The following is a 24,352-nucleotide window of genomic DNA, read 5'->3' as shown; positions in this document are numbered from 1 at the left end:
TAAGTTAAGCAGGACAGAGTTCTTTTAAAGAAAGATTTACTTTTATTCTCAAAAGTTAAGCATGACAGGCTTCTGTTTAAGAAAGAGACCTGTTTTATTGTGTTAATGTTGTCATTTTGAGCTAAAAATAAATGGCTAAATGATTTTTGTTTCCCATGTGTTGATATCACAAAGAATACGCATCTACTTAAATCAAATTCAAGTCAAATGGTTAAAAAAATAATTTCACACACACAAAAAAAAGAGCTAAAAAATTCACCACACTGGGAAGGGTGAAGACAACTGGGTCGCCCGGCCCTGGCTATGAGGTGTCCCTTATTTATTTCTCAGGGAGTTGGCAACCCTAATTACCGCTAATCATTTATTTAAGCTCAGTTTTTAAAACCTTAGGATGTAACTACAGCCCAGCCCATGCAGCAGTATATGAATGACTAACCTCGTATTGTGGATGGATTATCTCAGTTGTTCTCCTGGCTGAAGTTTGGTCCATTTACAGCATCCTGCCATGCAATTATTTGTTCCTGACCACCAAGAACACTCACGTTAACTTTTATCGAGTGGAAAAAAGTTGGCTTGTTTATATTATGCTAACATAGCTGTGTCGCTAGTGGTCACATAGCACATCATTATATACTAGCTAGCCAAACTTCAGTAACCCTACAAACGTCACTGCTGTTTAGTTTTCTGTCTTCATTTATGTTGGAAGTGATAACAGAGCTGTACGTTTTAATTTGTTTCCAAAACCCCGCAGTCAGGACATGCTATACTGTATTTAGATAGAAGCTAGCGAGCTAACTTCCTGCTAACTTCTAACTCCGTTAAATGTCATAAATTCCGTTTTCATGGATGCCTGGATGTCAAACTCAATTGTTACACCTGGTAGAGCAGAACGCTGATCATTTTATTAAAGATGAAAGACTTGGGGAAATGAAAAGTTCACGCCTGGTAAAAGTGATGGAGGATTTAAAATATGGAAAAATAAAGGCATTCAAAAAATTAAAGACCTATATGCAGACGGCATGCTGCTCACATTTGATCAGTTATGTAAAACATATTTAATACCCCCAAAGCACTTTTTTAAATATTTACAATTGAAAAACTATTTGTCATCAAAACTGCAAAGGATTGCTGAACTTCCACCATTCCACTTCCACAAAAATAGAGGAGGTATGCATTAAGAATACAAAAGGGAAAGGTTTTCTCTATATATATTATAATTTACTGATGCTTTCCTCCAAAGACTCAGCAGCAGATAAACTGGATGCTTGGAGAAGGGAGATCCAAGAGGACATAGATGAAAATGTCCGGAACCAGGCTTGCTTAAAAGCACAAAAACAAACAATAAACACACGCTTTAAGCTACTGCAATATAAATGGCTCATGAGAACCTATATAACACCTGTCAAGCTTCATCATATGTCCAATGATATTCCGGACATCTGTACTAAATGTTTAGTTGAAAAAGGAACTCTTCTTCATTGTCTATGGGAGTGTTCTAAAATCCAGGACTTTTGGAAAGATGTTATCAAATATCTGTCCGAAGTGTTCAAGGTAAAAATCCCTTTAAAAGGAAAACTCTGTGTACTTGGAATATATCCAAGGGAATTAAAGCAAAAAAAACCTAAATTACTGGATTATGGACTACTTCAAGCCAGAAGAGCCATTGCGCTATGTTGGAAGAGTATGGATGCTCCCTCCATGGGACTCTGGAAGAAGGAAATTGCAGTCTCTCTAGGCCTGGAAAGACTAACATATATTGCCAAGGGCAAACAGTGGGACTTTGTGAATATGTGGAAGCCATATATGGATATTTTAGGGAGTGGAGGTGAAGGACATTTATGAAAAAGAAGGAAAAGAAGAAGGGAAGGAAGGGAAAATCTTGTCTATCCTAACCCATTGTATTTTTGTATTACTGTGAGAACTATGCTCATTTCTACATTTGAATGTGATGTAGGCAGGTTTGATGCATGGATGGGTGTGTGAATGTGAGGGTGTTCAACATTTGTTTGTATTGTACTATCAAAAATTTCAATAAAAATATATGGAAAAAAAAAAGATGAAAGACTTTAGACAGTTTTTCAACTCTCAGTAATGCCATAGTGATCGTGATATATGGACCTGCAGCGGAGTTTAGGCTCAGACATGGCTAGTGGCGTCAGACTTAACAACCGGATACATTTTTAGACATAAGTTGTAACGGCCACCATTTTCTTTCGTTTGAGTTTAAGGTTTATTTTTTAGCACCTGGTGGCTCTTTTTTTGTTTCTCATCCGTAAACTCTCTGCATACTCTTTCACGTGATTCAGTTTATTTTGAAAAGTCTTAACAGGATCTTGAGCTTTATTGTGAAAGGTTTACGTGGAAAACAAACAAGCGGACAGCGGAGCCACGCCATGGTTTTACCGTCATTGTTGCTAACGACAACATGTAAAAACAGGCACTTGTCCGTCCAGAGTGTGGTTATATTTAATATAAGAGAAAGAGAGAACTTTAAGAAATTAATATAGCCACTACAGTGACCACCAAACCCACCAAACCCAAAACGATGAAAAAATATTGCTGTAAACGGTTTATTTTACGACACCACGAAACAAACGATAGCGTAAAATGAAACGATAGACGTTTTTATATCGCCATCCGATATATATCATTATATCGAACAGCCCTAGTGTCCACTTCCTGCTCACTACAAGATAATATCTTATGATTGTTATTAAATTATGTTAAGTTGATCAAAATGTTACTACTGACCTAGAATACTCTCTACATTTCTTTAATCGTGAAATCATTCATGGTCTACTACACGTCAGTTATATGGTTAACTGATGTGCAGCAGTGGTTTTAGTATTTAACATTTCTTTGACAACAAATAATTTCCTGTCCTTCATCTCCCATAAGATCCATACATAAAACTGTGAATATGTTTAGGATGGATTATCCTCAAGATAGAAATACACCACTAAAATGGAGCCCTGGCAGACGCTGTTTTAGGTTGTCTTTGGACATTAAAATAATGTGGCAGGCGATGTAATATTTAAAAGTGCTCAAAGCTCGCCATTTCTTTCTCTTTTGAAGTGATCTAAATATCTGTGACACAACAGATGGACCCTCAACATGTCTGTGCTGCAGCTCTACTTTAGTGTCCAGTGCTGGCCAGCATCTTGTAACAGTGCTTTGCCCTCCAGGACTCTGCACCTTTTCACATGACTGAGAACTATGAATAGCCACGAGATAATTGGTGCTCAAATACTACTGGCAAAGCTGGCTAAGTAAAATAGGGTATCTGTATTTTGGTCAAAATGTCCAAAGTGATCACTCGCAAGGTCGTGTTATATTCTCATCCACTCCGTGCACATGCCTACAGGGCTGGCTGAAAATGAACCTGTGAAGTTCAAGCTGCGTTTCATCTTGGCTTTTTCATTCACTTTAGCATTTCATGTCATGCCATATGGCTACAAAGTACAAAGCAGTGTACCTGGTCTATTTATCTAGCTACAGGACACGACTCCATCTAGTTATTTTTCTATCATCTTCAGCCGGGAACTCCAATGTATTTCTACCTTTGTGATGATTTTTCTGTTGAAGGCAGTTCCCGACTTGTTGTAGCCAAGTTTTTTTCCAACTGGGGAACATGTATTACTATTACTATTGAGTATTACTACTACTCTCTTGTAGCCAGAGCAGTTCGGCAATTTTTTAGTGGTTTGGGTTGTTATTTTTATCTGTTATGACAACAGCATAGGGCAAGGAATCTTTGCTGGATACAACTCTGCAATAAAGAGCACTAGGGAAGCAAAGTATTGTTATGGTTTTTAATAAACTCTCTCTCTCTCACACACACACATACATGCACGCACACAACACACACACACCATAATATTTTCTTAGTTTACAATGGTAGCTAAGAAAATATTACTGAATATTTTTTTCTAGGAAGCCAAACGGAAGTGAAATTTCTGTCACATAAGACCACACACCCCAACTGGCTTTTGTTGAAGTGCTCAGTACTGCCTAAAGGCAGGAAACCCCCTGAGTAAGTAGAAGTGACAAATATGCTGTTTGGGAATTTTTTTTTTTAAATGTGACTTATTTCGATTTGGTAGGATACTGATGCTTTGCAGCTGCCTTTGCAGTTACTTTATGGTTTATAAAGAATGAACTCCAAAGGTATAAGACCTAATGGGTGGCTGAGGCAGTGAACTGGGGCCCAGAAGGTCAGGACGTGCCCAGTCTGACTATCAAATGGACCCCTCCTCTGCATTACACTAGATAATTATTTATCTAGTGGGGCGATCGTGGCTCAAGAGTTGGCAGGTCGTCTTCTAATCGGAAGGTTGCCGGTTCAAGCCCCGGCTCGGACAGTCTTGGTCGTTGTGTCCTTGGGCAAGACACTTCACCTGTTGGCTACTGGTGGTGGTCAGAGGGCCCAGTGGCGCCAGTGTCCGGCAGCCTCGCCTCTGTCAGTGCGCCCCAGGATGGCTGTGGTTACAATGTAGCTTGCCATCACCAGTGTGTGAATGTGTAAAGCGCTTTGGGGTCCTTAGGGACTAGTAGAGCGCTATACAAATACAGGCCATTTACCATTTATTTATTCACCGTGTTACAGAAGAGTGGGCACATTATAAAAGCTCAACACGTTAGCTCCACTGTATGTTTCAGTCATGTTTCCATCTTGAGAACTACAGGCTAACTTTTTGTTATGCAGTATGTATTTTCCTGCAAATATTTATTCAATCGTTTTACACCACCCTGATTAAAATAGCCAGAGGGGTATGCTGGCTTCTTATAGAGTAGTGGTTGGCCTTTATATTATGTTACACAAGAAAACTAAAGTGGTGCTCAAAGGAGGAAGGAGAGCAGGACCTCTGACTGCAGCTGTTATCCATGGTGGGGATCAAAAGACAGAATGATATTATTTGTATAAATAAAACTATATGCTATTACTTTAACACTTACACTGTGTCAGAAAGAAACAGACTCTGACAAGAGACGAGCTTTGTTTGCTTTCATATAATGTGGTAGTAAGTCCCCCCCCCCTCCCTTAAAAGTTTTTACACCTGTGATTAGGGATGGGTACCGGTATCCGGTGCCATGATGGCACCGGTTCGGACATAAACGGTAGTAACCAGACCGAAAAGCAGCGCACATTTCGGTGCTTTATTTTGGTTCTTTTTTTTATCCTGAGCTGTGATACACTTTAGATTCTAGCCAATCATTTTACGTTTCCAAGGATAGTAGACGGGTCCAGGTACGTACGTTCTTTTAGAGCAGAGCTACAGATTAAAAATGCCCAAGGCGAAGTGGTCAAAAGTCTGGCTGTACTTCACTGCAAAATATGCAAACTCAGCAGCCTGCAACAAGTGCTTTAAGCTGATACTGTGATACTGTCAAAGGAAGTAACACCTCAAATCCGATGAAACACCTGGCGACGCATAGCGTTTTTTTTAAAAGTCGAGAAATGCGCCGTATTTGATCGCTTGCTGCGAGACCTCACACTGTGCACATCTACTGCGGGTGTGGTGCCTGTTATCGGACCCGGAGTTTGCAACATCCCCCAAGAACCCGAAGAGTAGAGTCCTGGCTCCCAGCCCTGCCAGTGTAGCAGAAATGATGACGGATGATGATGGCAGCAGCAGCCATTCTTCTCTGCGTGAGTAGCTTAATGTTGTTCGTGTGTAATTTACGTTGAGTAGGCTAACCACGTTATTACATTAATGCACATAAGGTGAACTAGCAAACATCATCATAGCTACATACAGCTGTCTTCTTGTTTGATGGCAGATACTCCCTTCACTCTGGACAAAAAGGCTAAAATGACCAAAGAAAAAGTGGAAAACAGTTAAACATGAGAGGTTTTTGGACAAAGTTTGTGTTTTTTCCATTGTTTGAGCACTGCTTCCAGCCAAGAGTGGTACCATATATGCCCCATAGCTGCAGAAAAGGCTAACATTGTAATCTTTTTACAAAAAACAGCTGGACATGAGAGTTTTTTTGGACCAATTTTGTGTTCTCCATTCTTTAAGCACTGGTTTGAGCACCGTTTAAGCACCGGCACCATTTCAAAAGTACCGGTTTGGCACCGGTATCGGATAAAACCTAAACGATACCCATCCCTACCTGTGATCAACTTAAAGTAGTGTTCAGGCTCATGACAATGAAGTTCTGTAGAGTCACATCCTTTTAACCCTTTTTAAAAAAAAGAACAACTATAAATAAATGTATAAATGCCAATTAGATATTAATTGTGCACTAATTTTGTTCAATTTCACATGACATATATTTTTTCAGTATAATTTAAGAGATATAGTGAATGGCTTTAAATGCTTGTTTTGTTTTCAGTTGTCATATCGAATTATGATTTAAAATCATTCCTTTGATTTATGCTTTCATAATATGAAACTAATTAAGGGTCCTACATCCATAACTGATATAATAGGACTATGTGACGCTGATCACAAAGCTGATCTGTAGATACTCACAAGATCTGTTGAAGTCAAATGCACGAGCACTCAGGAAACAAAGGCTGAATGTGCGAATGTGCAAATGTGCTGCCTGACATGTGAGGAATATGCGCGCAGGCACACACACAAACAGCTAAAGCTGAGTAATTACGAGAGAGTGCTGCATGGTACATCAATATTCGATAAGACAAACATCATGAATATTCATTAGTTTGTTTACTCTCCCAGAGTGACAGACAAGACAAAAACCGTTCCACTGAGATATGTCATTGGCCCAAAGTAACACACTCTGACACAGGCACGGACACACACGCTGATTCACTTACACTGATAAAAGTTTACGACAAGCAGTAAAAGGCCCACACATTCTCTCTCTCTCTCTCTCTCACACACACACACACACACACACACACACACACACACACACACAAGACTTCATCAAAAAAAAAAATCACATGACACACAGATGGGACAGACAATAATTTCGCTTTCCTCACACGTAAACAAACGCATCCTCCGCCCTCTCTCTACATGACAGCTGTAAAACTCTTCCCCAACTTTGTCTCTCTAACTTTCCCTGGGTTAAAATTAAAACCCCTCAAGGTCAGGTTGGATAATCAACTTTCTTGCCTGTGCTGCTTCATTAGCACCGCTGAGCGATATTTCCTCAGTTTTTTTCTCCTGTTGTTTTTCCAATTGGTCTAATCTCTCTGTGCCCCAATATCCCGCTGTAAGCTGTGTGAAAACTGCCTCTAGTGATCGCGGCAAACACAGCCACAGATGTCAGTGCATGGTGCAGGCACACTGCTGCATGCATAAGCACTAATGACCCTCGAAACACTTCATGGTTCATAATATAGAGGGAGAGGCAGGTAGAATGACAGTGAGAACATTAGCATGTGTATGCAAATTCACTTTTTTTTTTCAAAATGAAGCCGGATCTTCTCTCTTGTGTCATCCATCACTGAAATGGCAATGTCTGATGATGGGTTTGTGGTCGTACACCACAGCTCACCGGGCATCTGCTCTCCCTGGCAACCTTGTGGAGGACAAACAGAGTCGAGGACTGCTGCAGAAAGCTTCAAAATTGAGATTAACCCCTTAGCTCGTCACAAATGAGAAGACAATATTATAATTACTCCTCAAGTGAGCTGTTTCTGTTTTTCCATTTGCCTTTTAACTTTCCACCAGGCGGTGGCCATATGGTGCATTGTTTATGTGTATGTGCGTGTTTCGATGTTTTGGTGTGTATGTACGCATGAGAGGGAGCAAGTATAGCTCGAAAAATCCCATTAAGGGGGATATGTATTGGTTTGCTGTGTTATTCAAAGCTTTCTGGGACATTAGTACCGACATATCTTTCAATGTCAGTGCAAACGGCAGAAAACAAACTAATCTGCTTCCCTTTCCCCCCCACTTTCTCTCTTTTCCTTTTTGAAAGTTTGCTTTCATCCCTCTGTGTTGCTCTACATCCATTCTTAGCTTCTTTTTTATTTCTTTTTCCCCTCCCCTCTATGCTGCTGCAAGGTACTTCATTTTCTTTCAAACTCCCTTCTGTCTGTCCTCTTAATACCACAAAAGCTTGTACTGATAAGCTATCAATGTACTTGGGGTTTTTTTCCTTCTGGAGCTGAACTTGGTTTATAATAGTATATTTTCTACCTCTGTACATGCAAAATCCAAAAAGAAAAATATGTTCCTACAGCACTGTACAGTTTTCTTTTGTTAAGCCACTTAACAGTGACCTATGATGCACTAAGGCATATAAAGACACCTAACTAAAAAAAACAACCCTTTTTAAATTGTATCTATAGGGACATTATTACTAGCAGTTGCAAAAACACATCACTTGTCTCCAATTCTTTGAATCTCAGATAAAATAAAATAAGAAACCTGGACAAGTGAAGGTCAAAAGATGACAGGCCTTAACCTTTGACATCAAGAAGACATGGCACAGTTAGTCCAGGCACATCTCAGCACCCTTGTGAGTCTTCTAGTGGCTCCAAAACAATGTACAGTAGACGAACAGCATCTGAAAGTAATGTCTTTAAAAATAAAATTAAAAAAAGCAAAGACTTAAGACAGGACCTGGGAGATGCATTTCTCCTCTTGGTCCATCACTTGCTGAAGCCTCATCAGAAGTGATGACAGTGCAAGGCTAGCTGTCAAGGAGCCATTCTCAATTAAATGAAACAGGGTTAAAATGCTGAGGTATGCCAGATTACACAAGTCCTGGGCTCAAATCAGTGGCAACAGGACTTGATGATGATGACTGAATCCAAATTTAAAATGTTTGCTTCAGATTGGTGTCACTATCTACACTGTGGAAGTTCCATTATGATTCGGAGCAGCATTTTAGTTAGTGGTGTTGGAGAGTTTGTCAAAATTGCTGCAATTGTGAAGGCTGAAAATTACTGTCAGATTTTGATCCACCATCTGGAAAGTGTCTGATTGGCAATGGCTTCATTTCTCAGCAATGATCCCAAACACTCTCCCAATGGTGCAAAACATATCTGGATAGATAAAGAAAAATGGAGCAGTATCAGTCATGGATTGGCCTCCCCGCAGCCAGAACCTCGACATTACTGAAACAGGGTGAGATCATCTTGACAGAGAACAAAACAAAAGACAGCCAGCATCCAAAGACGAGCTTTGAATGTCCTTCAGGAAGTCTCAAGAAATATTCCTGAACTTAATGAAATTACAGGAAAGGTGGCCTAAGAAATTACAGGTTATGTTGAAGAACTCAATAAATATTTGCACGTTTCAATGAACTGCTAAAACTCAGTTATTCAGCTTTTTCCAATCAAATGTAATAAAATGAGAGAGATGCAGTAATGGCTATGATAGAATAATTGGTATTTTTCATTTAAGCACAGAGATTTAGTATAACAATACATATTGCATACACTATGGCAGCAACATATTATTATAAACATTCCAGGATTGCAGAAAATTGGATGAGTTGTTTAATATCTCTGCAGAAGTAATTATACTGATGCTGAAAGTTTTGTTGATGGTTCTAAAGTGTATAAATCTACACAGAAGGATAATTATATCCGAGTTCATCAGCAGCTCATAAAACAGCATCTGTGTTGGTGAGGCAATAATGGTCTATTTCACATGATAAGTGCTGAAAATACTAATGTCCATCGTACGTTGATAGGTCCAGTACATTGTCTCTTCTGTTATTTTTTTTGCACTCAGTAGACATTTTTGTGAATATTTACTAGGTAACAATAGCATGACATGCAAAATATCTAATATATTCCTGTGAGAAACACTCTCACTCCCCAGAGGTGCGAAAAAAGAGAATTTCCCAGAGGAGATCAATAACCTATCAGGTTCATTTTTATCATCACTCACCATGCTTATATCAGATATCTTACCCACTTAAATGCTAACCATGTAGAGCTTTTCCCTCAAGAGGGTTCAGTTGCTACCTCACAACAATCTCCACCCAGTAGCATCAAGAGCATGGACATCCACAGGGAAAGACACACATAGCAATTTTTTTTCTAGATGTATCAACACTGAATCGAATGAATACATTAAAATCCTCAGTATATTTGCTGTATCACCGAGAGTGCCTGATGAAAAATGCACGTACTGAAACAATTTAATTTATGCAGCATAGGCAATTGTTTTTTAAAAACAGAAAGCCACATAATAATACATAATGTTAGATTTGTTGAAAGCTCTGTCATAATGTTTGCCTGTGTGTATTACATATGTGTGCATTATATATATATATATGTGTGTGTGTGTGCGCTACTTTTGTATAAGCAATGCCTAAGGCCCAGCCTTCAGCACTGAGCATTTCAGATAGGTGACGAGATAAAAGGCGAATAAATATATGGAAGACGGGGAAGAAAACACACAAAAAAAATCAAAAGAAAGAAGCCAAAGAAAGGAGACAAAAATAAACACAGAAATAAGATAAGACAAGCTTTGTGTGGATGTTTTTAATCAGACAATGCAACATCCATTCCACACAGTTACACATTTGGTTTGTGCCCTTGCACATTTCTGACCTTTCTCTTGCGTGAGTGTTTGGTATTGAGTGTGTGCTGCTGGTACATGTTTTTGAATAATAACTTGTTTCCTGTGAGTTAAGCGACAGGGTGGCAGGTGTGCAGAACATCTATTGCAGAACATCTATTGCAGTGTGTCGCTTTTATTAGAAAGATTCCTGTTTTTAGACTTTTTTCCTCTTGATAGCTGCAGTGTTGTGCAGCTCACAGCGCACTCTCAACAGTTATTCCTCCTTATACCTCACTGAGCATACTCTTGGTTCAATCCCATAAGGCTATTCATAAGGTTTTCTTACAAAGACTTATAATGCACACAGTAGCAATAACAAAACCATTAGCAAATTGTTCAAAGTACTGTGTGCTGAGTGGTGCCTTTTGTTTATGGATAATGGACTCCCTCATAGGCTCTTTATAATAGTGGATGTCTAATTTTGGCTGAAAAGAGCAAAGACAGAAAACAACAGATCTGCTTGCACTGTTTGAACCGGCTCTGAAAAAAAAAACAAGCTTGTCATACGAGATGCAGCATTTTAAAACTCAAGTATCTTTTAGGATACTTAAAAAAACATTTAGGTTCTGCATGGATTTTACTCCGCATGTGCAAAAAACTGAAAATGAAATTTAAAGCAGCCATAATCATTGTGGACATACCCTGCAAATATAGGAGCTTTGTATTGCACAGTTATATATAGCTTTAATGCCAATAAGATAGAAACTTCAAATGGAAGTTTAATCTATGAAGGACAAGATGGAATTAAATTGAATTAAGCTGTACTATGAATTATATTCCTTGCTCTTTTTTAAAATAAAGGATGGATTTAAAAATAAAAGTTAACAGTGGACTTGCATAAAGAATGAGGAAATATTAAAAAAAAAAGCTGCAAGACTGAGTTCTCATTTGTTGTATACTTTCAGTAACAATCCATACACCTCAACAAAATGCTTTAAACCACTTAATCACAGATGTAGCATGCAAAATTCTGCAATTAATCACACACAGTGTGAGTGACTGGAAATAATTGTTATTTCAACACATAGCAGAAGAGTAAGTGCAGGATGAGGAGAATTGTTTCTCCCCCCTTTCTTTTTCAAGTGGTTCTGATAAGTCAATATAGTGGATGTCTCTGTTTTTATTCACAGCTCTGTGTTCGAACGTGTATCCCTGACATCTGAACGAGGTTGGAGTACGACAGCCACGGAGCCTATGCACTATGTAATATTTTATCCAGAATCTTTTTGCTTGTCATTCTGAATTACAAATGAATAAACAAGTTGCAAATAAGGACTTCAAAGGACTACCTATACCTCTGAGTGTGAACTAGTCTGGAGCAAAGCATTACCGAGAGCAGCCCATACCATTTGATCTTTGGCTGTGAAGCACAGCACTAATTTTAGCTGCCAGCAGCTGTACGTGTCATATTGTGCTGAAGTAAGGACCCAAATGCAGAGAGGCAGAGATCAACAGAAAGCGAGCTGTTTAATAGGCTGATAAACATCCAGAAGATTAATCCAAAATAACAGCAAACAGAGTCCAAACAACAAAGAATTGAAATCTTAGTAACATGCAGAGGACGCAGACAACAACACAATGCGACATGAAACAAGCAAACTGAGACGGCTTTAAATAAATACAAATAATGCAATCAGGGGAGTGGAGTCACCTGGGTAACAAAAAACAAAAGGCAAGACGTGAGAGACAGCAGACTATCAAAATAAAACAGGAAGTAACTGACTAACCACAAAGACTATACACTTAAATCTGACACAGAAGGACACAAGGGGCAAGGCTATGAAAATAATATGACCAATCCACAACTGAATAATGTGAATAAACAGGAAGTGAAACAAAGAATGAAGGCTTGAGAAATGTGAAAATCAAACATAAACAATAAACAAAGACATCAAGTCTATGAAAATGTGAAAAAAATGTTTATAAGAAAAACACAAAAATTCCCTTTAAATATCTAACTTTCCTGATTAGGTAAACATCCAGGTTACTTTGAAGTTTGAACCACCTCACATGACACAGCAGCCCCAACCAGTTAGAGGTGTTTGGCCCTCAGCTGTGACACTAATTCTCAGGACAGACTGGTGGTCACGGTGGATCAGTAGAGAACTGCACAGGCTCCATCAGGGAAAGGGATCAAGGTCCAATGCCATCAACAGCAGACTTGTGAAGATCTATGCCAACCGGCTCTGTGACGTACTGCAGCAGCTGTTCAACCTGAACGTGTGTCTGGAGAGAGTCCCAGATTATCTTTGCAAAGTTCCAGTTCCAAAAAACAAAACAAAATAAACACTACAGACCAGAGGCCTTAACCTTTGAAGACATGGCACAGTTTCTTCTGGCACATCTCAGCACCCCGGTGAGTCTTCTAGTGGCCATACTGCTGTTTGCCTACCAGCTCTCGGTGGAGCTGACACAATCATCTACATGCTGAAGAGGCCTTGCTCCCTCCCGGACAGGTCAGGCAGCACTGTAAGAATTATTCTTCAACATGTTCCAGCCTAGACTGCTAAGAAGAAAGCTGGGAGAGATGCGGGTGTGCACTCCTGTGATAAGATGCATCAAAGACTACCTGCCAGGAAGACGTCCCTGAGAATTCAGAACCATGAGACAGCTGTGTTCAACACTGGGGGTTACACAGGTGATATATTGTGTCCCTTCCTGTTCACAATCCACACCTCTAACTTTAAGTTCAACTCTTGGTAGGCGGGAACAGAAAAACAGGGAGCGAGTAAACAGCTTGATGAAGGGGTGTGGGATTAACCACCTTTAAATTAATGTGGCCAAGATCAATTCTAGGGACTGATATTTATAAGTGTCACAATTGATTCGGCTAATTTGTCTGGTTCCCTTAGTGATCCCTGATTTTCTGTGTGGGAAGACAGTAGATCTATACAAGCAAGCTTTTTATTATCTCTGAGTCTAAACACAAACATCCATGTGTGGATGATCCTGTTTTGCTATGTGAAACTGTCAGAAAAAGATGGCCAGCATTATTGAGAGGAACTGATAAGCATGGAGGTGTACTTTTCTTATGGACTGGGCAACAGAACTGGCTCTCAGCTGGAATCGATTCTCATTTCCCATCCCTATCCATGGTGCTGTTTGCGGAAGGAGGCTGCAAACACTCATCTGAAATGGTCAGAGCAGACGATAACTAATAGCTGAGAAGTGTGAGGATTTTCAGCATCCACTGCAGTATTCTTCACATGCTTTTGCAGTCCGTGGTAATGAGTGCATTCTTGTGTGCTGCTGGTGCTAGGGAATTAAGATGAATGCTGATCAAGTGAAGAAAGTTAATCAGGAAGCCCAACTCTATCCTTGGTTCTCTCTCTCGGACTCTCTGCAGGTGGTGGTGAAGGGAGAAAACTTCAAACTGGGAACTATGAGGGATAATTGCTCTCACTACCTCCAATATAGAAGGCTGGATTTCAGTTTGAGGCTGATGTAGCTCAAATGCAACAGGGAGACTGTCTTTACAGAAGTCAATATACTGTTTAACTCATCCGATATGTGACAGATCACGGTCACATTGACTATTTCTACAGCTTGGACTGGTTTAATTGAGCTAAAACTACAACTGTGCACATCCAGTGCACATCCAATACCAGCAAAACCTATTTTTCTTTTTATATCCATTGCTATTGCTCGCACTAGAATAAGCATATCATTAAATCAAACAAAATATATGCCGAATGAAATTTTGATGTATTGGAAAAGCATATTTCCTAATGGTTACTGATTCTTTTTGTCGATACTTGCATTAAAAAGGATTTGTTCACTATTTGGGAAGCTGAAAAGTGAGTATTTGTCATGCTGAGGTAACTGCCACTGGGCAGCAGCTTCAGAAAGATTATTTTCTGGCAATGCTAATGATAACACACATGGGGAAATACAGGTAATGACTTGCTAAAAAAGAAATACAGACTTTAAAGGCACACATAGACAGACATCAGTGGCTTCATAGCCAGCTGGCATTCCCTCCACAGATCGCATCAGTTACACTGCACATTTACCACAGCTACACATTTTGGTTGTCACAAAAAGACTCGACCACCCATGGGAATCTGTGAGTTTGAGAGACTGAGAGACTACCAGAGAAAACGACATGCACAATAAGACAGAAAGAAAAATGGAAAAAGAAAACAAAAGTGCGAGAAATGAAATAAAAGACACGCTGCTCTTGCAAACACCTTATTACTCCAGCTTAATGTAGTGTAAAGTGTTAAACTATTTTCCTTTTCGACACTTGCACCTGCTTGGCTATAAGCTGTAAGTGTTGGACTCAGGTAGAGAAACATGGGCGGAATAAGACACATGACTCTGTCAACACAACATATGACAGCATTATCCCGGGCAATGACGCATTACCAAGGCAACAGCAACCAGAGAGCACGCGTTATGCGATGTAAATGATCTGGGCTCTTCTGTGACGGATTGCACTTTGTTGCCGTTTCTTGTAAAGTCTCTCCCGCTAAATGCCACATAGCTACAGAAAGGCTTGGTGCTGCACGTCATCATCACACACGCTGCTGTTTGCTAATAGCAGATCTTTTACCATCACAGATGTCTTCGACTGTTTCAGGTTTTTATCAAAGAGGTGTGTGAAATCTTTCAGGGTAATTCTATCTGTTAATTTGCTGTGCTATAAAAAGCCAAACTTTTACATGTCAGCCTCAAGTGTCTCTCATCATCTGAGTGAATACGCTCTCACCCCCTGCCTGTAATGGGCACGGGGCAACAAAAAAAAAAGCTACATGCAGCCTTGAACTGAGGTAGATTCTTATCAATGCAGTAAAAGTGGGTAAAGTTAGAAATGATGGTTTAATGTTAATTAGCATCTTGTCTTCAGGGAGTAAGAAAAGCAAGGGAAGGAAGAAACTGGGGAGACATAGAGCCCAGGAAAGAGAGAGGATGCCTGAGGATCCTAGAGATAGTTCTCCTTTCTCTCCTCTTTTACTCTATTAGCTCTTGTTCTCTCTCCTTCCCTGACTTGCTTCTTGCCTCGAGTGCTTTCACAAATTAATGACACTGTAACCAGAACATTAGTCGAGTAATGAAAGACGTGGCACAATCGGGCAGAGCGTGGGCACAATAGGCTAATAAAAGGGGGTAATACAAGAAATATAAAGAGAAGTTAATAATGAAATAATCCCAAACAGTTATAGTCAAGGCAAGGTCCCTGTTGACTACATTCATCCTTTTTTTTCATTAGTAGCAAAACTGCTAAATAAATACATATGAGAGTGTGTTGACGTTAAAAGCCACTCTGCGGAGGGAGGCGGTAGCGTTCATTGGAGATTTGTCAAGAATTGCATATTTACCAATAAAACGTAATGAGTGACAAACTTTGAGTTCAGCTGGATGCAAGCTAGCCATTTTCTTATTTCACAGCAGCACAACCATTATCAGGTACCTGTTATTTTTATAGGCATGTGAGCTTAAGAGGGAAGGGAGAGAGAAGGAGAAAAGAGGGAAAAAACAGCAATTGCCACTGCTGAATTTGTAAAGGTTAACGATGAACATCCAAAACCACAAACAAAAGAAAAAAAAATAAACAAGTGGTTAACCAGATCCACGGAATAAAGTCATTAGGGTGTAATGCAAGACCTTCGAGAACGTGTGCGAAGACGTGCGTGGAATATGACAGTGGTTGGCTTGCTGTTACTTGTGAGGCAATAATTGAGACCAGAAGTGCCCAAGGACTGGACTGTAACAATGCCACACATACAAACAGCCTCATTATCCTGAACCCCACTCATCTCTCATCTCTATCCCACCCTGTTCCTTTTTTTTTTTTTTACCTCCTCCTGTGTCTCTGACTCTCTCCTTGTTTGTCCTTTATACACTTTCTGTACCAACAACCAATTTCTAACCTGCTTTTCATGCAAGGTTGTTACAAATAGGACTTTACATCACAAGTCTGTAAAAAACTCAAAACCTGCAAGGTATAGTCACAAAGGAGCACATGCTCATTAAAAGAATGACAAGGTAAACTTAATCAAATCAAATAAACACTTGTTCACATTTGATGCTTTGAGTTGTTTTTGCCTCGACTGCCAGCCAAAGAAGCACTTTTTAATGTCCTTGTCAACACCTGAATCAGTATCCTTGCTGGCTAAAAAACAGTAATTTGGCTTGACATGTGACTGTAATGTAAACAGAGCAGGAGTGACAGACATCTCAAGTATTTCTTCAGCTTTCTTTTCTTCTTACTTTTCTTCTTACTTTCATCATTGCATAAATTTGTCATCTTTCTATGTCTCTACTGTATATCGCTACTTTATTATCTGCTTCCCTTCCATTTTAGTGCTGTGTACCATTTTCACAGCCTATAAGTATGCTACTAATGTGATAAAATCCCGAAATATTGGGATGTTATAATAAGAGGATGAGCTTGGCTGGAGATCTAACCAGCATTTATTTATATAAACAAAAAAAAAGTGACTGTATCAGTCAGTGTTGGTCAAGTTACTTGAAAAAAGTAATCACTAATTAATTACTGACAGTGTTGGGGAGTAACGGAATACATGTACCGCCGTTACGTATTTGAAATACAAAATATGAGTAACTGTATTCCGTTACAGGTACCGTTTAAAAAGGTGGTATTTAGAATACAGTTACTTTGTTGAAATAAATGGATTACACGGCGGTACTTTCCTGTTTTATATTGTGGCGGGTCAGGACTGTTTCGGTTTTGCTTGACAGTAGTTCCAGGCGGCAGCGTTGCGGTTGCCATGGTTACAGGGCGATGCTCTCGCTCTGCGTGTTTCCTGGGTGAGAGAGCGCCTTTTTGTTGTTGTTGTTGTTGTTGTGCTAAGCTAATAGGCAGAATGCAGAATGTAGCATCATGGGCAGTGTAGTCTGTGCTGCTGGGAGAATGGACTGCCATACTCGTTATGTGTCTGTGAGCGCGAGGTGGGAGAAAAAGGAGAGTCGAAAAGTACGAGTTGTCATCGAGCAAAAAGAGGAGCTGGAAGCATGTAAATATAATAATAACCACTGCAGCCAAGAAGAGTGCCTGATGAGCCCAGTTCTAAGTAAGCTATTAAAACTCGACTGTACGCTTTGTTCGTGTTTTCCTCCGAAACAATAAGCTCCGCTGGAGAGTCGACCCAGACAACAAAGTAAAGCTATTTTTCGGCTACGAGCCTGACACAGAACCCGTATTAGTCAGAGGTCCCTTTACTACGGTTCGGAGCCGCGAACCTTCAGTAATAGTAATAAATCACAGCAATAGTACATTCACGTAGTTGTAAAATGCATGATAATATATTAAGTAATCCAAAGTATTCAGAATACGTTACTCTCATTGAGTAACGTAACGGAACACGTTACAGAATACATTTTGGGGTATGTATTCTGTAATGGAATACATTTTAAAAGTAACCTTCCCAACACTGATTACTGATTACTTCCCAAAAAAAGGAAAGTAATCAGTTTACTTGTTTTCAAAAGTAATTAGTTACTTGGTTACTTTTTAAAACATGATTTATCCCCTAAATAGGTAATAAAGCAATAGATCTTTCAGCCCAATTCTACTTTTTCTGCATAATCCATCATATAAAATGTAATCAAATGAAAAAGTCTCTTTTTAAAACTTGTTTTATTAGTTTTAATCTTTTAACTTTATGCATCAAGCAAACATTAAATTATATGCAACATTCACTGACTGGAAGAAATTTGTTTAACATTTAAACCTATTTTCTGCATATTCCAGCATATAAAATAAAATGTTTTTTTTTTTGTTTACACTCACTCTTTCAAATAGATGCACGTAAAACACAGCAGAAAATAAATAAAATCAAAGACTCAGCAGTCATGTTGCTCTATTTTCACCTGTATAGCAGGAGTGGGGCAGGCGGAGGTTTGCCCTGGTGCAGGTGTGCCGCAGTGGTCAGTGGAAGGATACGGCAGTTTCTCTGTGAATTTCACATTCCAGCGGCAGCGTATTTGGTGCTTGCTCAGACGTTTAGGGGTTTTTCTCGCTGTAAAAAGAAGTTTTCTTCCCACGCAGTGAGCAGCCATGCAAATCCATACCATGCACCTCTGCCCTGCTCTGTAACTTGATCAACATGATCTGCCACTTTGCTTCCTGAACAATGGAATTTTGCAGTAATACAACTTCCAGTTGATCGTTGAATTTCTTGCAGGAAAGAAATTTGATAAACGACTTTTTGTAAAGGTGTCATCCTATTACAGTACAGTAGTGAGCGCTTCAGAAACCATTCTTTCACAAATGTTTGCAAAGGCAGATTGCATAGCCAGGTGTTTGAATTCAAGGAGGTGCTATTTTCAGTCCCACTACCACAGGTGTATAAAATCAAAGATTAAGAGGTGCAGTGCAATATTTTTATCCATGAAGTAGCTAAACAACGCCAGGCTAAAACCCTTTAAAAAAGAGACAAAAAATGTTTCAGATTGACATTTTTTTAATAAATGTTTTTCTTTTATTATATGGAGAAATATTATTGCTTTGTGAAGGCATTTATTTTGGCTTGCATCACTCATATGTTGCTAAACCTTTAAATTCTTCAGAGCTTACCTTTTGAAGTGGGGTAAGTTTTTCTTTTATTAAAAAAAATCTCAAGCAAGTGCTTTAACTGAATAATCATACTTTGATCATACGCTTGATCATGCATTGTTATGCGGAAATAACCTCCCAAGAGATCATTTCTGCAAAGTATAAAATATGGCTACATTTATCCCAGAAATGCTTGATATCAAGAAGAGCGATAAGTACAAATGTTACATAAGTATGGTCATCCTGAGCTTATCCAACCACAGAGAAATATGTTTACACCTCCCTCCCACATCCCCTCTTCCTTTCAAATAATAAGGAAATTCAGGTTACAGTTCAGGGAATCTCCTGAAGTAACAGATAAGCAGTCAGGATGTCCTTGAGGTCTCCAAATAGGCACAATGAAACATGGGCAACAAAGGCCTTTAGACATCCCCGAAACCTCATAAAATGGAGGTCTCAATCAAAAAAAAGTAAAAAAGTAAAAAAGAAAAACACACTCACGATAACCTTAACCTCATCTTAACTGTGGTTGCCCTTGCAGATATTACAGAAAGGAAGAAAACTGTAAACATTTGTACTTATCTTAAAAAAAAAGACACCACATTCGGTCTGGTTTACAATGAATTGTTTGGCAATTGTTCTTACCAGATGTTTGAGCCGATGGGTGTAGATGACAATAAACAAGCAATCTAATACTAAATATACAAACTGTAAGATTTGCTGGGAACTGTAATGGGTTACTTCAAGGACACAAACAAGCTGATGAAGGAGCAAAGGCACTAGAAAAACAGGGAAATGAAAATGCTTTGTAAGTTAAGGACAGCTGTGCAGCAACAACACACTTCAGCAAAAACGCTTTATCTAAACTCCTTTGTAGGTGTGAGGGTGTGTATCAGAGGGAATTATGGATGTGTGTTTTTATCCATGTTTGCATCTAAACAAAGGCTTGTTTGTGCGAGCCTTGCTCTATCGCTTGTTTACAGATTGTTTGCGGTGAAGGGAGTACTGATGATACTAAATCATTAGTGAAGGGTGCTAATTCTTATCTAAAAGCTGTGATTCTAACACTAATGGAAAAAGTGTTCAACGGCGTGAGTGAGAAGACCAGGGCAGAGAGGTGGGATGATGGGAAAAGTGGTTTTAAAGCGAGAGGGAGAAAATACCGTGAGGTAAAAGTGGAGGTGAAGAATGAGAATGAGGCAAAAATGGAGACTTGAGATGTTAAATTGGAGGAGGGGGGAGAACAATGAGAGAATAGGGGAGATAAGAGTGAAGGAAGAGGAGAGAATAGATAGCTAGAAATTGATAAATGTGCATGCAGAAGATTATAGGGAGCAGTGGGGAGAGGGAAAATGACATTGAAGAAGGACCGAAGGAAAGAGAAGGAAAATATTGCTTTTCTCTATGCACTTGTATGCGCGTGTTTCTTTGTGTGTTACTGTACACATCAGCATCTAGGTTCCCGATTATTGTATCTCCCAATCGGGCCATCGAGTGAGCGTTCGAGAGCGAGAAGGAAGTTGTGGATGTTTGAGTGAGAGAGAGAGAGAGAGAGAGAGAGAGGTGATAAAAAATGATAAAAAGGACAGAAAAGGTGCAGGGGGTGAGAAAGGGGTCAGGAAATTAGAACAATTACTGCCAAGGATTCAAATTAAGGGTGTCACTGGTGGCAGAATATAATTCCCATTTAACGGTTCGTTTAGCTCCAAAATGCCAGCCCTAGTCTAATAGATGAGATCTGGATGGGAAAAAAGTGGAAGTGGAAGAGTAGCAAGTGTGTATAGTGACGCGTGCGTGTGTGCTTGTGGTTCACAGTGGAAATGCTGTTGACAGTGTAATTTGATGAAAGCTGACAGCTAATTTATGAAGCATATTTTTGGGTAAAGGATTTTTCCTGGTCCTGCTTTCTCTGTCATTCTAGACTAGTAATTGGATTTCCCCTAACTTGCAAGGGACTGAATTAGGAGTAAACTAGTTACTGGCTGTCTGTGTGTGGCTATGGCAGGGTATGTGTGTACATGCCACAGAGGGCTTGAGAGTTAAAAAGAAAAAGAGGAATTTTAACAAAGCATGGGTTTTGTGTATGCGCGAGTATGCGGATACCATATCTGTAGATGGAGGTGCAATCTCAGAGAGGAGTGGAAGTTAATTGCAAAGTTTTGGTCTGCTGCACTAATACCCAACTATTACTAACCACCTTTTGCTTTATTCCCACTCAGTCAATCAAGGACCATGGACACAAATATACGCATCAACACACACATACACACACACACACACACACACACATCAAACGAACTCGCCATCCTCTACTCCTATCTCAGTCTCTTTCTGTCTCGTCTCACTTTAATTGCTAGGAGTGTCTTGTCTTTATGAAGCTATTCCCTAAGGTGGGTCACGGTGCGCAAATATAAATGTGTGTGTGTGTGTGTGTGTGTGTGTGTATGCATGAGTGTGTGTTAGGAAACAGAGGGAAATTCTAAATAGAAAGCTGTTCCGACAGCAAGCTTGTAATTCTCGTAGTAAAAAAATTAAAACAAAAACAAATGCTCTGTGAACAATACTACACACACACACACACACACAGACAAACACACAAACCCAGTGAGATATTAGACTAAACACAAACATGCCTTTGTCACCACCAGAGGCAGCTGCACAGCTGTGAGCCCTCCTCTTGTTGCGTTGAGGCGTTTTAGCTGTTTAAGCCATTCACACACGGCTAAACCGAACCATAACACAAATCAAATGTATCTAATCCACGACAAACCTTAAACAACCGCCAGCCTAACTAATATAAACCAAACTGACACAAAACCCTACCAGGCCTTGCTCAGGCAAACCACAGCCAAACTGACTCAGTCCAAACAAATCTAATGCAAATGGTTGTAATCCAAGTTAATCTAGTCAGAATGAGCCAAGCCAGAACACAACTCATTTTCAGAGGTCTGCTTCAGTTGTATCGTGTGTAGTTCTGTTGGTGGCTAAAAACAAGGATGCAGGCAACGGTTCAAACATACACATGGGGAAAGCCAATGAAGGGTATCTTGCCATGGTGCTGGACAGCAACCAGTCACCAGAAAAGCTGTAAAGCTCCTTGGCATAAATACCGCAAAGGTCTGGTGTTCAGCCTGTGGGGTGGTAAACCATTTTTTAAAATATATTTGTAATTTCTGTTTTGGTGATGTTAGTAGAAAATCTGTAACAGGTCTATAATCAGATCTAGCAAAGGCCATGTCATTAAATCCCCATGATTTTGACACTCATAAAGACCCCTAATAGAACAATCTTCAGTCTCCCATACGCAGAATCCTCAGACAGAAGCAGACGGGAAGACTGTGTTTTTATATGTTATGAATTTTCCATCAAAGGTTGACTATGTGGTGAAAACCAAACCTCCTATCTGTGTTAGCACTGTCTACCCGTGTTTGAGTCAGCGGTGAATAAAGATGCCATCCTCAGCCTTTACCTGGAGTGTTGAGGAGTCTGGACATGCGACAGCTGTAGGCGATTTGCTGCTCACAGTATTCTGCACTGGTGGTGATGGCTGTCACCTGAAAACACAAGCAGGGATATGTATTTTCATTTTATCTTCTTCGACCAGACAGGCCCGTTTTATGTAAGAAGAAATTACTGAGCTGTGAAACGAAAGAAAGCGCACACTAAAGTTGTTTTAATTTTTGCCTTCTGTGATATCTGTGACTGATATGCTTCTCAAACCATGTAATGTCATAGTCATCCTGCAGTCTCTTCCCATTGGGGTGCCTTTAAACTTCACACACACAGTTTTCTTTTGACTGTGAGTGACAACTGCAATCTGTAATCACTCACCAGAAAGATTAAGATATTGACTCTTGAGTGTGAGAAGAGATTTAGGTAGTCTGAACTGTGTGTGGATGAAGCACAGCAGGCAGGTGATGAGGGGATGATGATGGACACTTGTTATGTTAGTATATCGCAGTATGTTTGAAAGACTGGCTGAATACGTGAAGTGCTGTAGCTCTGGCTGTATTATACTGCGATCATAAAGTTAGTAACTTTGTCAAAACAGAAGAAAAACTGTGCTGCAGCATAAATGCTCACTGTGTTCTAAACCCAGGACCTCTGCTGTCAGTGCTTTGAAGCACCAGCTGCAGGAACAGCAGAGGCCGAGCGATAACAATCCTCTTAAAGAGGAACAAAATCCGCATTTGGAGGTTGGAAGTAACAGCTCTGTCAGTCAGAAGACCGTGGTTTGTCTCCCATTTTGGGGCTCAGTGTGTTTGTGTGACTTTGTTTTCACTTTCAATTTTTGCTTCGGTTTGTTTAGGAACCAAAAAAGTTTTAGAAGACATTTTGGCTTCATTTAAAGTATGACCCTTCACAGTATTAACCTGGCACATTGATATGATACTAACCCAGTCTTTTGACTGTCGAAAAGTGACGGGTTGGGAGCAGCTTTGAAAAAATATAAATAATACTCTGAGCTAAGAAATGCTTGAAATGTTACTGTAGTGAAAGACCATCCTGTGAGTGTGAGATCATTACAAAAACCATGCAGACATTTCATTTCATTTCATTAGGTGGATCTGTTCAACTGCTGGCTAATGCAAACATCTAATCAGCCAGTCACATGGCAGCAACTCAGTGCATTTAGGTATGACATGATCAAGATGGCCTGCCGCCTTGTTGTTGGCAGAGGTCATCTTTGAAGTGACCACACTGTGTATCACTGCTGTCAAGACAGGAACTGGAAACTGAGGCTACAATTCTCATGGGCTCAGGAGTAGAGATGGACCGATCCGATATTACGTATCGGTATCGGTCTGATACTGACGTAAATTACTGGATTGGATATCGGAGAGAAATAAAAAATGTAATCCGATCCATTAAATATCAAAAAAGCACCTCACAAAACTTGCGACATGGCGTAACTCGCCTCATAACCGTAGCACGTCGCAGCAGTATGCGTCACGTGATAGAGCGGCTGTGCGTATTTGTAGCCTCGCTACCAATCCGGCATTTCATCTCCGAGGAAGTTATCCCAGAGAGAAGTAAAGCAAGTGTGTAAGTTCATCTCTGAATGTTTGTAAAGCATTCCTGCGTTAAGCTTAACAACCAATATATAGAGCGACTGCCTCTTATTCTCTTCTGCTGCTACTTCAATCGTGAAACTGATCGATGATCAGCTGATCGGCTTTTCTGTCGCGAGTCCGTCTCTCTTGTTTGTTTATCGGCCACTTCTCACCAGAAAGAGGAAACTAGTGGCTGAACAACAGCAGCACGTTTAACCTTGATAAGCTGTTGTTAGAATTTATTTAATATTACTTTCTACACCAGGATCCTT

General features: G+C 39.8%; 1 protein-coding gene across 2 annotated transcripts in view; it reads right to left on the bottom strand.

Moving 5' to 3' along the window:
- The window catches only part of cntnap2a (contactin associated protein 2a), a 389,684-nt gene that overhangs the window by 120,036 nt on the left and 245,296 nt on the right, over positions 1-24,352 (bottom strand). For both annotated transcript variants that reach the window (XM_085173176.1, XM_085173177.1), the window contains exon 15: positions 22,496-22,580. In XM_085173176.1, the coding sequence (XP_085029302.1) occupies positions 22,496-22,580 (85 nt within the window). The remainder of the gene's footprint in view (positions 1-22,495; positions 22,581-24,352) is intronic.

This window comes from Neolamprologus multifasciatus, chromosome 9 (genome assembly GCF_963576455.1).
Source record: "Neolamprologus multifasciatus chromosome 9, fNeoMul1.2, whole genome shotgun sequence".
NCBI classification, from domain to species: Eukaryota; Metazoa; Chordata; class Actinopteri; order Cichliformes; family Cichlidae; genus Neolamprologus; species Neolamprologus multifasciatus.
The sequence above is the reverse complement of the archived record's forward strand: the minus strand, read 5'-3'. Positions and strand labels throughout refer to the sequence as shown.